Genomic DNA, 12,436 nt, shown 5'->3' with positions numbered 1-12,436 from the left:
AGCTTCTGAGAGTACAAGATAAACTTACAGGAGTTACATAGTTTCAAAGAGTATAAGATTTACTACAGGACAAGGAGACCAGGAGTATAAGATAAGCTACAGGACTTGCATAGCTTCAAAGAGTATAAGATTTACTGCAGGACAAGGAGACCAGGAGTATAAGATAAGCTACAGGACTTGCATAGCTTCAAAGAGTATAAGATTTACTGCAGGACAAGGAGACCAGGAGTATAAGATAAGCTACAGGACTTCTAGTCGCCATGCTGCAACTGCCCACATCCTGGAATTTTATAATTATGTTGTTTCAGGCTAGGGGCTGTTAACCCTGACCTGAAGATAGCAGTTCTCATGCTAACAGTCTCTTACATGCTAACAGTCTCTTACATTTCCCCCCTGTGTGTTGTTCATAATGAGGAATCTTGCTCATGTACGGGCCAGCCGTAGAGGTCCTCACGGGTGGGCACTGTCTCATACTGTTGTCTTAGGACCATGAGCTAGACAGTATTAACACGATCTTTTACAAAATTAATAAGCTTGTTTAATATGCAAGGGCCCAAGGTTAGAATAAGCACAAGCAAGATAATTGGGCCCACTAAGGTAGATACTAAGGTGGTGAGCCAAGGAGATCTGTTAAACCAAGCCTCAAACCAGTTCTCCTGAGCTTCCCTTTCCCGTTTTCTCTTAGCTAACCCTTCTCTCACCTTTGCCATGGATTCTTTTACCACACCAGTATGGTCAGCATAAAAACAACATTCCTCCCCCAGCGCGGCACACAGTCCCCCTTGTTGGAGGAACAACAAATCAAGTCCTCTTCTATTCTGGAGTACTACCTCGGATAGAGAGGTGAGCGACTTCTCTAAATGACTAATCGAGGTTTCCAACCTTTCTATGTCCTCATCTATGGCCGCCCTTAGGGAGGTCATTCCTGATTGTTGAGTAGCCAGGGAAGCTATGCCGGTCCCAGCTCCAGCTATTCCCAAACTGAACAGGGTGGCAATGGTTAGTGCGGTGATGGGCTCTCTTTTACTTCTCATACTTGTGTCACTATCCCAATGCGAATACATACTCTCCTCAGGGTGATAGAGGATGCGGGGCAGCACTGTTACTAGGACACAGAATTCATTGGCGGCATTAAAGACCGAGGTAGATAAGCACGGGGTGAGGCCAGTCTTTGAACATATCCACCATCCATCAGTTCTGGGGATTAACCACTTAGTGTCACTTTTCCAACTAGGGGAGCTGTCTATGGAGGCACATAAACTTTGTTTAGCCTGGGGCACCTTCCCTAGACAGGTCCCATTGCCGCTCACTAGTTGCATGGTTAAGCCAATTTTACGATTTCCCCATGAACACTGAGAAGGGTTCTTACCGTTAGAGGCGTTGTAAGTGGCATTAAGTCCTATTGCCTCATAGAACGGGGGCTTTATATCATAGCACAGCCAACAGGAGGTTGTGAGGTTAGGACTGGTGGCATTAAGGGTCTCGTATACAGTGCGCACCAGTTTCCGCAATGAGTCTTTGGTTGGCTGCGTAGCAGGCGTCAAAGGAGTTACAGAGGTCTTTGGCTGGGTTCCCGCAGTCCCTCATGCGGTGTTTTTATCCCTTGATATACCTGGGTTCTTGGTAGGGACGAGAGGGGCCAGCACCTTATTTGGACCCACCTGAGTGCTGATCATTTCCACCGATAGTCGAATAGTTAGGAGACCGCCGGGGTGGGGACCTATCCATGCCCAACGGCCTATATCTAATTGGAACCCCCAAGTTAATCCTGATAACCAACCACGCTCTCTTCGCGCCACGTCTTGGTTAAACTGGACACGTACCTGGGGCACCCTGTTGTGGGGGTCCCTAAAGGAGAATTTAACTAGATCCCTGTTCCCAACGTCCCACTGTCGGGGCCCGTCATAGGAGGTGACACAACTCCAACTACCACAATAGTAGCGGTCTGGGCCGCCACAGGTTTTCCAATTGTTTCTTAGGTTCCCTGGGCAGGCCCAAAACCCTTGTGCACTATGTCCTTGAGAGGTGTCAATTACAGCCCGCTTGGACCTGACTGAGTAGTCATACTGCCGTCCACGTTTAGTGCCGAAAATGTCACGCAGGTCGAAAAACAAGTCTGGCCACCACGTATTGATGGGGGCAGTATGTGTGGTGCTATTAAGGGTTGTTTGGGTCTGTCCATCTGTTAGGGTCCATGTTAGCTTATGGGGTTGGTGTGGGTTGATCCCCGCGTGGCTCTTCTCCCAGATGTTGAGCAGAGTTAGGGCTAGCAGCCATTCCATCGTTAGCTGAGGCAGGGGGCTTGACGCTTCCCCGAGGTCGGGAGAGCTGCAGCTTCAGAGGGTTATCAGGGTGTCGCCGTACGATCCACTCCTTAGCTTGCGTCTTCTCCAGCTGGCTGGCTCGGCGCACGTGAGAGTGATGGACCCAAGGCCCAATGCCGTCAACCTTTAAGGCAGTGGGGGTAACCAGAATAACCACATAAGGACCTTTCCATCTTTCCTCCAGTGTCCGGGACCTGTGTCTCCTTACCCATACCCAATCCCCTGGAACGATGCCATGTTCCGGGTTCGGGGCGTCCTTAATTTCATACAGGGAACTCACTAGGGGCCATATCTCATGTTGGACCCCTTGTAGGGCCTTTAAACTGGCCAGATAACTTGGGGCCACATTGGGGTCATGATCTGGTAGAGTACGAACAATAATGGGGGGTGGTGCCCCATACAGAATTTCGAAAGGTGTCAAACCATGTACATATGGTGAGTTCCGGACCCGGAAGATGGCATAGGGTAAGAGGGTCACCCAGTCCCCCCTGTTTGTACAATTTCTTCCTAATATCTGGGGCAGCCTGGTTTATAAAGGACATAATTACAGCCGACTGGTTTTCCTCTGCCAGGGGGTCCAACGGGGTGTACTGTCTGTAAGCATCATAGAGGCGTTCTAAAAACACGGCCGGGCTTTCATTATCCCCTTGCATTATAGCTTTTACCTTGGCCAAATTGGTGGGGCGGCGTGCCGCCGCTCGGAGACCTGCCATAAGAGTCTGGCGGTAGACTCGGAGACGCTCCCTACCTTCTGCGTTCCCAAAGTCCCAATCCGGTCTATTCAGGGGAAAGCGCTCGTCTATCAGGTTCGGCAAGGTCGTCGGTCTTCCGTTGTCGCCGGGGACATTTTTTCTGGCCTCGGTGAGGATTCGCTCGCGCTCCTCGGTGGTGAATAAGGTCTTAAGAAGCTGCTGGCAATCATCCCAAGTGGGACTGTGTGTGTGCATGACAGACTCGAACAGGTCAGTTAGGCCTTTCGGGTCCTCAGAAAAAGGAGGGTTTTGAGCCTTCCAGTTGTACAGATCACTGCTAGAAAAAGGCCAGTACTGGTATGCTCGCTCCCCATCTGGACCAGTTCCTCCTAGTGCTCGCACGGGGAGAATCGGCGCCCCAGCAGAGGTGGAGGAGGACGGTTCCTCCTCTGGGGTCTCTTCCCGGCGTCTGCGAGGCCTCAATCCCCTCGCCGGCCCTTGAGCTGGGGCAGGGGAACCCGGGGGGAGGGGGAGCCATTGGGGAGGCGGTAGAGTGAGGCAGCTCGGAAGGAGCGGCAGCCTCAGGCGGGAGCGGCGCCATCGGGCTGGGCGCGCGCCGCGGCTGGAGCGGCGCCACCGGAGCGTAAGGAGGGGGGGTCTCTTCCAGATCTAGGTCTATCAGGGAGGGGTATATGTCTGACCCCTCCTGAAGGATGGGTCCCTGGGTCGGCTTCTCCGGGGGTTTTGGGCCGGCCGTGGGCACTGCCGACTGGCGGGAGGGTCCCGAAACGGTCAGGACTTTAAGGGGGAGGGGGGATCTTCTGGCTTGTCGGGGATAAAGGGCTTAAGCCAGGAGGGAGGACTCTCTACTAAGGCTTGCCACATCAAAATATAGGGATATTGGTCCGGATGGCGCCGATTAATAATATCTCGGACCTTCTTAATAATGTCTAGGGAAAAAGTTCCCTGGGGGGGCCAGCCCACATTAAAAGTAGGCCATTCTGCAGAGCAGAATGTATCAAACTTACCTTTCTTCACTTCCACACCATGATTACGAGCCTTGGCGCGGATTTCAGGAAAGTGGTTCAGGAGCAGGGTCTTAGGTGTTACCTGAACCTGTCCCATAATTGTCACAAAGAGAAACCAAGAAAAGGCAAAAGAAAGGACAAAAGACACAGTGCCAGCAAATACACAACTTCGCACAGGACTCTTCAACACCCACCGGCCGGTCAACCACACCACATCCACAGGCGCCGTTTCAATCACACCAGTCTCACCACGCTCAAGATCCTTACCTAGGGCCCGTCCAAACGGCGTCCACTGTGGACGTCGCTGGGCCACCTTCTCGTCGGGGACGTCTCCCACGACTTCAAGTAACGAAGCCTCCAGGGTCGTAACCCGCACTTTCCTTCCCGTGAGAATTCTCAACTGGGACCGGGCAGAGACCTGTTTCAGTCTCTCCGGTCGAGGACCTGTTTCAGTCCTCCCCTGTTTGGGACCGGGCAGAGACCTGTTTCAGTCTCTCCGGTCGAGGACCTGTTTCAGTCCTCCCCTGTTTGGGACCGGGCAGAGACCTGTTTCAGTCTCTCCGGTCGAGGACCTGTTTCAGTCCTCCCCTATTGGAGGTGGCCAAACCTCCTTCCGCGGTTCCCTATGTAAACCTCGGTATCGGGAGTTGTCTGTTCCCCTGAGGGGGGGCGTCCCGGACGAGCCCCCAAATGTTAAGATCCGGAATTGTCCCCCTCAGACAGACAGAGAACCCGCACAATAATGCAAGTCACACAGCGAGGTTTATTACCAGCCGGCTGGGGTCCCCGTCTCTGCCCGACGCAGCGGGTTTTTAACAAGGACCCCAAACACTTAAAGCCAAGGGGTTATATAGCATTTTCAAGGCCTTCCATAGCTTCTGAGAGTACAAGATAAACTTACAGGAGTTACATAGTTTCAAAGAGTATAAGATTTACTACAGGACAAGGAGACCAGGAGTATAAGATAAGCTACAGGACTTGCATAGCTTCAAAGAGTATAAGATTTACTGCAGGACAAGGAGACCAGGAGTATAAGATAAGCTACAGGACTTGCATAGCTTCAAAGAGTATAAGATTTACTGCAGGACAAGGAGACCAGGAGTATAAGATAAGCTACAGGACTTCTAGTCGCCATGCTGCAACTGCCCACATCCTGGAATTTTATAATTATGTTGTTTCAGGCTAGGGGCTGTTAACCCTGACCTGAAGATAGCAGTTCTCATGCTAACAGTCTCTTACATGCTAACAGTCTCTTACAGTGGCCAGGCAAGACACAGGAAGTAGGAACAACACAATCGGCTTGCTAACCGCACTTGCTAGCCACAATCCGCCATCCGCTTCTCTGCCACCCAAGCAACCAACCCCCTTGCCAGCGTAGCCACAGCAGTTATATTAGTGGCTAATGGCTACCCGGCAACAGCTGATGGCCACCCAGCCACAGTAGATGGCCATCTAATAATCGAGCCAGCACCTTTCCACGTGAGGCCGAGAGCCTGGAAACTGCTCTCCTGGCTCTGTCCCCACATGGGGCCTGGAGGAAAACTAAAAAAAAAAAAAAAACCTCAAAAAGCTAAATTCTCCCTTCTCATTCCTCTGTCAGCAGTTGCTATTTATTTGTTGGATTTCCTGCCCTTCTCTTCCTCATTTTTTATAGCCCCCACTTCCTTATGGGATTATTAAGAGTGGAAGAGACAAGATATTTATCCCCCAAATGCACATTTTTGGTTTGGAGAACAGCAGATCCAAGAGTTTCTCCTCCCTCTTCCCACTCAGCTGCAAAAATGGGTGTGGGGGCTGCTGACCAGCAGTAGGGGACAGTGGCAGGAAGGGAGCGAGGTCTGAGTCTGTGCATACAAGACACTCAGGGCAGGGACACACCTGCTGTTCTCTGAAGCAGGGCTCTGGAGGACTCACGCTTTGTAGTGGGGCTGCCTAGATAACGCTCCAGCTACAGGAGGCAGGGAGCAGACCCACCTCCAGTACAGCGCCTCTGGTTGGCCCTTCCTCCTGGTCAGCAGGCACTGGGCAACCGCAAGTGCACAATCCCTCAAATATACCAAAGCTAGGAACCCTTCCACTCCTGGATAGCCTAGGACCTCTAGTCCTTCTGGAAGAGTTTTTTTGCTCATTTTATTTTGGGGGAGGTTTCTAGGGTCTCCAGTCCTCAGAATTAGGTCAGTACACTGGTCACGCCTATCACCTGGAAAAGGTTCCAAAGGTGGAGGAGCTCCAGTGGGTACCAATGTTCAAAGGAGAACATTGAGCGGCTGGAAATGAGGAGTCTGGGCAGAGACCCAGAAGCCTCTCAGCTTGTGATAAGGCACATCCCCCAAGTGCGCATGTGTGGGTGTGGGTGTGTGGGTGGGGGTTCTTAAGGGAGGCAACTAGGCTGAAGGCCTGAGGCTGGAATAGGGTGGGGCTGCTGAGCACAGACAGAACTTAGCCCTTGAGGTTTCTGGGAAAGCTATAGGCAGAAGAGCCACAAGATAAGGCGGGTGTAACCACAAAACCAGGTGCCAGCCTGTTTCTTAGGATCCATACTTCTGACCTCAACAAGGCCGAGGCTTCCACACTGAGGTAGGAGGGATACTGGCCAGCAGGTCAGTCAGCATCTCTGAGAGAAATGTCGCTGGGATTGGGGGCTCTGCTGCCCTAGACATGCCTCATTTCCTTCCACTCAAATAGACTAGTATCTGGGTTCCTACTCTGTTGAGTAAACATTCCCTGACCCTCCCCAAATAGTTGCTCAGTTGGCATTCCCAAAGCCCCTCCACTCAGGTCCTGGCGAGGTATAGCATCTGAAGATGGAGCTCTTTCCTGAAGCTGACTGGGGAAGATGGGAGAGGGGTGCTCCTGACAGTTCCCAGTTACTCGCTGGAGTCCCCAGGGAATGGACATGCAGACTAGGGAATAAGGTGGGGAGAGAGAAGATCAGGGGCAGAGGGGGGCCCTTTCCTGAAACCAAAGTCCATAAAGTTAACCTCTCATTTCTAGAGACTACCTCTTCCCCCACATCCACGAGCCCCAGCACAGGTAAACTCGGAGCCTAGAGCACTGTGACCACAAAGACGCGTGCATGTGGCCCTAGGGTACCTGGGCCAGACTGCAGGCAATGGGGAGAGTCCACAGAGCCGAGTGCCACTCTCTGGGATAAGCACTCCAGGTTCTCTCACAGAGAGCAAGGCTAGGGGCAGGGGGAGAACAACCTGGGTCAGCCCCTCGGAGCAGTGGGTGTGCAGAGAAGGTCAGGAGCGGGGGAAGCCTGAGATGGGAGGCCAGTGGGCGCATGCTGTGGAGACCAGCGCGGGGGGGCGCCCCCGAAGCTGCGAGCGGGAGGCCGTGCCGCCCCCTGGCGGCCGCATTGCGCGGCGTCGCAGCTCCTTGTTCACCTGTCGCAAGGTCCTGAGACTCCATTTCCTTCTCGCGAGGCCCCGCAGCCAAGTCTCCTGAATCGACGGTTGGGACCCCATCGTCGCCCTCTGCCCTTTGCCCGACCCTCTCAGGCTCTCGAGATCCTGCCCGCCTGTCCGGCCCTGCGCAGCATGCAGCCCATGGGCCTCCAGGGTCTCAGCGCGCTCTGCTGGAGGCCTCTGGTACATCTACTCCTCCTGCTGACGTTGCTGTCACGGCCGATAACCCGTGCCCAGACCATACCCGGCGCCCCCAGCACCCCAAGTCTGCGGGAGCTTGCACAGGCCCTGATGCGGGCCTTCCCGCTAGTGGATGGGTTAGTAGGTGCTGAGGGGTGAGGGCAGTGGGGGCGGAGCTCACCCCTGGGCTGGGGAGCGGGTTCTGAGAATGCAGGACTAATGAAGGAGGTTCCTTCACACCACCCCTGATGTCCTTTCCCATCATATATGGGTACCTTTCCCCTCCAATTTCATCCCCTCCTTGATGGGAACAGGCCCTAGCCCAGGCCTAGAGGGTCCTAGTATAGTCTGACAGTGTGGGGTGGGGGACTCCTGGGGCTGGCCCAGGACTGGCAACATGTCCTGCCTGATCCAGGCTTAAAGGAGTCCACCCATTTGCGCCGACCTAACCCTGCCTTGACCTTCCAGTCATAATGACATGCCCCTGGTCCTGAGGCAGTTTTACCGGAACCAGCTACAGGATGTGAATCTGCGCAATTTCAGCGACGGCCAGACCAGCCTGGACAGGCTTAGAGACGGTCTCGTAGGTGCCCAGGTATCAGAGGGATACACAAAGTGCCACTCGCTGCTGGGGAATGTCGAGACATATGGGGGCTCTAGAGACCACAAGTTAGTCACATGGGAACTCTTACCCTCGTGACCCAAAAAGTGCCATGACATGTTTACTGGGGGCTGCAGGGGCCACGGTAAGACAGCTTGATGGGCACCCAGATACCACAGAACAAGTAGTGCATTACTTGTGACCTCTGGGCCCACTGTTTGCTGTGTGGGCTGTGGAGACTGCAAGGAGGAGCTTCAAAGCAGCCCCTGCCCAAACCAACCCATGGTCTTCCCTCAGTTCTGGTCAGCCTACGTCCCATGCCAGACCCAGGAACGGGATGCTGTGCGCCTGTCTCTGGAGCAAATTGACCTCATCCACCGTATGTGTGCCTCCTATTCTGAGCTGGAGCTTGTGACCTCAGTTAAAGGTAGGTAGGTTGGTGGGAGGTGTTAGGGATGTGATTGAGGTACCCAAGTTCCTGAAAGTGATCACCTGACCTACTTGCCCCCAGCTCTGAACAGTACCCGGAAGTTGGCTTGCCTCATTGGTGTGGAGGGCGGCCACTCACTGGACAGTAGCCTCTCCGTCTTGCGTACCTTCTATATGCTGGGTGTGCGCTACTTGACCCTCACCCACAACTGCAACACGCCCTGGTGAGCACAGCGCAGATGGTATGGACTCACTGAGGCAGGGATCTGCCCAAGATCACACTGGGGCCCAGACCATGCTTTACCCCTGGGATGTGGCACTGACCCTGGAGTGGGCAGGGGAGCTGGGTTCACAGAGCAAGACTGGATCCCCAGGCACAGCCCAGCTTGGGTTCCTGCTCTTGCTGTAGGGGGTTGGTAGAGTTAGAGGGTTCAGTAGGGCTTCTAGACTCTGTGGCCATATCTTGGCCACCAGTCAGACTGCCTCCTGGCCATCCTGCAGGGCAGAAAGCTCAGCTAAGGATATTCACACCTTCTACAACAATGTCAGTGGGCTGACCAGCTTTGGTGAGGTGAGGACCCTGATTCCATTACCCTGCCCCACATTTATGTATACCCCCCACCTGTTCCCTACAAATAAATGCAAATACACGTGCACCCTGATGCCCTCTCCCCAACCTGTCCCTACAGAAGGTGGTGGTGGAAATGAACCGCCTGGGAATGATGGTAGACTTGTCCCATGTCTCAGACACTGTGGCACGGCAGGCCCTGGAAGTGTCAAAGGCACCTGTGATCTTCTCTCACTCAGCTGCCCGGGGGGTGTGCAACAATGCACGGAATGTTCCTGATGACATCCTGCAACTTCTGGTAAGAGACTGCCCTGGCCCTCGAACCTAAAGCAAGAGGTTTGAACCAGGAGCCCTTGACCCTGAGCCCCAATTCCCTCAAATTTCTCAAACCCCAGGCTGAACATTTCCCCCCACCCTAAAACCCACAGCCCCTGAACCCTGAACTCAAGGTGGCGTTCTAGATGGTAAACACTCCTCTAAACCCTCAAACCCAGGGCCAAGACACCACCCAAACCAGGGCTGAGTCTCCTCCATTCATACAATCCAGAGAGGGGAAGTCTGTGACCTCAAAGCCAGGGCTGAACACCTTCCTCACAGGGGTCCAGCAGGTTAACAGGCAGGTGGGGAGGTGGGCAAGCTGAGTGTCCATTTGTCCACCCCTGCAGAAGAAGAATGGAGGCATCGTGATGGTGTCCTTGTCTGTGGGGGTGATGGAGTGCAACCTGTTAGCCAATGTGTCCACTGTGGCAGGTAAGGCCCAGCCTGGGCTGTCTGAACAGTTCTGATTTGGACCTGAGTCTTTGGGATGAGGGGGATGGACCTCAGAACAGCCCCAGGAATTTGACCCACCCTTTGGCAGTAGGCAAAGCTCCCCCAAACCCAAAAATGAACAGTACACAGCACTTTGGTGCCACATGGAACTGGACCCACAGAGTGGGAGTGCAATACTGATGGGTATAAGAGAGGCAGTCAGACATAAAGCCTGGCTGCTGACCATCTGGCCTCTGCAGGAGCTCCCAAAGCACCCTCCCTCTGCCTCTGGCCAAGGACCTGGGCAGCCCCTTAGGTCTCTGGGGGTTTTTGTCAGTTGTATTCTTTGTCTCTCTCTCATCTTCCACACACATGGAAAGAAGTTCTGGCAGGTTCGCAGGGAGACTTGAGGCAGGGAGAATCCTAATGTGAAATCGCCCAAACTTGTGGCTCTGGGGTCCATTTCAAATCTGAAGTCCAGTCTAGAGCCAGCAGGAATCACTTCAGGTCAAACTTCAGAGCCCTCGAGTTGGCACACTGGGTGCCGGGCCTTGAAGGAATTGGCCTATATGGCCTACAGACTGTGCATGCAGGGGAAAGGGAATGAACAGATTCCCCCACCCCTATCCCTGCTCTGGAAGCCCCACACTGCTCACTCTCCATCCCCCAGATCACTTTGACCACATCAAGGCTGTCATTGGATCCAAATTCATCGGGATTGGCGGAGATTATGATGGGACCAGCCGGTGAGTGCTTCCCTGCGGCTTGTCTGGGGCTAGCTGTGCAGCAGCGGGGCCTTCGCCATCACCATCACCATGCCCACCACAGCATGGTCTTCATGGTCTTTAGGCCGTGAGCACAGTTCTGCTGGCCCACCTGGCATGTCCCCTCACCCAGGGTCTCTTTCCAGGGCTGTTCTGTCTATCCATGGCCCATTGCTTCCACTCTGGGTCATCATATTTGGCTAAGCCACCAGAGTTCATCTGCCCAGCACGTGCACCCACTCCCAGTGCCACAGACCCACTGCCTCTGAGCAGACTCTTAACATGGTCTGGTATGGGCTGACCATCTTCTCTGCTTGCAGCTGGGTCTGTGCATGCAGGGGTTCAACCCAGTTCTTAAAAAGCTTTTCTTTTTTTTATGTATGGAGGGAAATTTTGCATTCAGTGAAAGGCATAGATCTTAATAGTAGAGTTCAAATGAGTTTTGATGAATATTCAAGGAGGTTTCGGGGTCTCCTGAAGGACGAAGAGTGGGGGTGAATCATTTACTCTCTCCAAGTCTCCATTTCCCATATCTGACCAGGGTTGGGGTTCAGTGGACACATATCGCTGTGGTTCTGAGTCAGGAGCAGGGAACTGTTCTGGGGCCCAACAGCTGGTTGCCTGGTTGCCATACAGATTCCCGCAGGGGCTGGAAGACGTGTCCACATACCCGGTCCTGATAGAGGAGTTGCTGAATCGTCGCTGGAGTGAGGAAGAGCTCCAGGGAGTCCTTCGCGGAAATCTGCTGCGGGTCTTCAGACAGGTTGAACAGGTATGCTGGGCGGGGCAAGAGTACTCAGGAGTCTGAGCAGGTGTGTTGGGGGAAGCTGTGGGGGCTGCTAACCATCAACTGCTGCCTCCAGGTACGGGAAGAAAACAAGGGGCAAAGGCCCTTGGAGGACGAGTTCCCGGATGAGCAGCTGCGTAGCTCTTGCCGCTCTGTCCTGCCGCCGCTGCATCAGAGACAGAATGTGGCTCCAGACCAGACACTAACTGAGACTCCAATGCATTGGACACCCAAGTCATCACTTAAGGTGTCATTCTCAAAATCCTCCTCCCACATAGCCCCAGGCTTCACAGTTATTGCTGCCTTCCCAGTTCTCCTTCTGTGGCTCTTGTGACCCAGTTAATCCTGCCAGATGTCATTTTGGCAGCTGTGGACATCCCACGAAGTTCCCCTGTTGTGCAGGCACAAACATTTCCTGAAAATAAATATTTTAGACTGGAACTAGGCATGAGTGTCCTTCTCTGCGGGGTGGTCTGGTGGCACAGCCTCCCAGTGCTGGGGGTTGGTGAGGCATCCTGCAGTTCAGCCACTAGTTACTCAAAGACCTGTTGGCAGTGGCCTGAAGAACCTCAGATGATTGGGCTCAGCACTGGAAGAAGACAGTGGGGGGCTCTGGCTGCAAGAAGGTGGACCCTATTCCGGGTTCCCTCTGAGTAGCTCGCCTCAGTCCCCATCCTGACCCCCTGATCACCACCTGGGGATCTTTCAGGGAATTATGGTTCAGATTCCCAAATAGGGAACCCGCTTGGATCAAAAATATCTTTGTTCCTATTTGGACAGAGCTCAGAATGTCAGGCCACATAACTGGCCATGGGCCTCCAATGCTGGACTGCCCTGGATGTGGGCCCACAGGGATTTCCTGAGAGGCACAGGCTACTTAGACAACTACTCCATCTTACCCCC

General features: G+C 53.7%; 1 protein-coding gene across 10 annotated transcripts; it reads left to right on the top strand.

Moving 5' to 3' along the window:
- The first annotated feature begins 6,467 nt into the window (after nucleotides 1–6,467).
- LOC117034854 (dipeptidase 2-like) lies at nucleotides 6,468–11,964 on the top strand. Of its 10 annotated transcripts, none has more exons than XM_033128265.1 (12): nucleotides 6,593–6,621; nucleotides 7,039–7,077; nucleotides 7,473–7,771; nucleotides 8,103–8,229; nucleotides 8,533–8,662; nucleotides 8,747–8,888; nucleotides 9,166–9,235; nucleotides 9,354–9,530; nucleotides 9,898–9,982; nucleotides 10,653–10,728; nucleotides 11,383–11,518; nucleotides 11,610–11,964. In XM_033128265.1, the coding sequence occupies exons 3-12, from the start codon at nucleotides 7,587–7,589 to the stop codon at nucleotides 11,865–11,867; spliced, it is 1,386 nt and encodes a 461-aa protein (XP_032984156.1). In that variant the 5' UTR covers nucleotides 6,593–6,621; nucleotides 7,039–7,077; nucleotides 7,473–7,586; the 3' UTR covers nucleotides 11,868–11,964. The 10 variants fall into 10 exon arrangements, with proteins under 10 accessions (XP_032984154.1, XP_032984148.1, XP_032984155.1 ...); XM_033128256.1 differs by lacking the exon at nucleotides 6,593–6,621 and adding an exon at nucleotides 6,688–6,959; XM_033128263.1 differs by lacking the exon at nucleotides 7,039–7,077 and having other exon boundaries at nucleotides 6,468–6,621; nucleotides 7,548–7,771.
- The last annotated feature ends 472 nt before the right edge of the window (nucleotides 11,965–12,436 follow it).

Source organism: Rhinolophus ferrumequinum, chromosome 15 (assembly GCF_004115265.2).
Source record: "Rhinolophus ferrumequinum isolate MPI-CBG mRhiFer1 chromosome 15, mRhiFer1_v1.p, whole genome shotgun sequence".
NCBI classification, from domain to species: Eukaryota; Metazoa; Chordata; class Mammalia; order Chiroptera; family Rhinolophidae; genus Rhinolophus; species Rhinolophus ferrumequinum.
This window is presented reverse-complemented; position numbering and strand designations above follow the sequence as displayed.

Coding starts and splice junctions, on each gene's coding strand:
- LOC117034854 (XM_033128256.1), top strand. CDS start 6,849: ATGGAGCTCTTTCCTGAAGCTGACTGGGGAAGATGGGAGAGGGGTGCT. Junction 6,960..7,038: donor CATGCAGACTAGGGAATAAG/GTGGGGAGAGAG, acceptor TCTCATTTCTAG/AGACTACCTCTTCCCCCACA. Junction 10,729..11,382: donor GATTATGATGGGACCAGCCG/GTGAGTGCTTCC, acceptor GTTGCCATACAG/ATTCCCGCAGGGGCTGGAAG.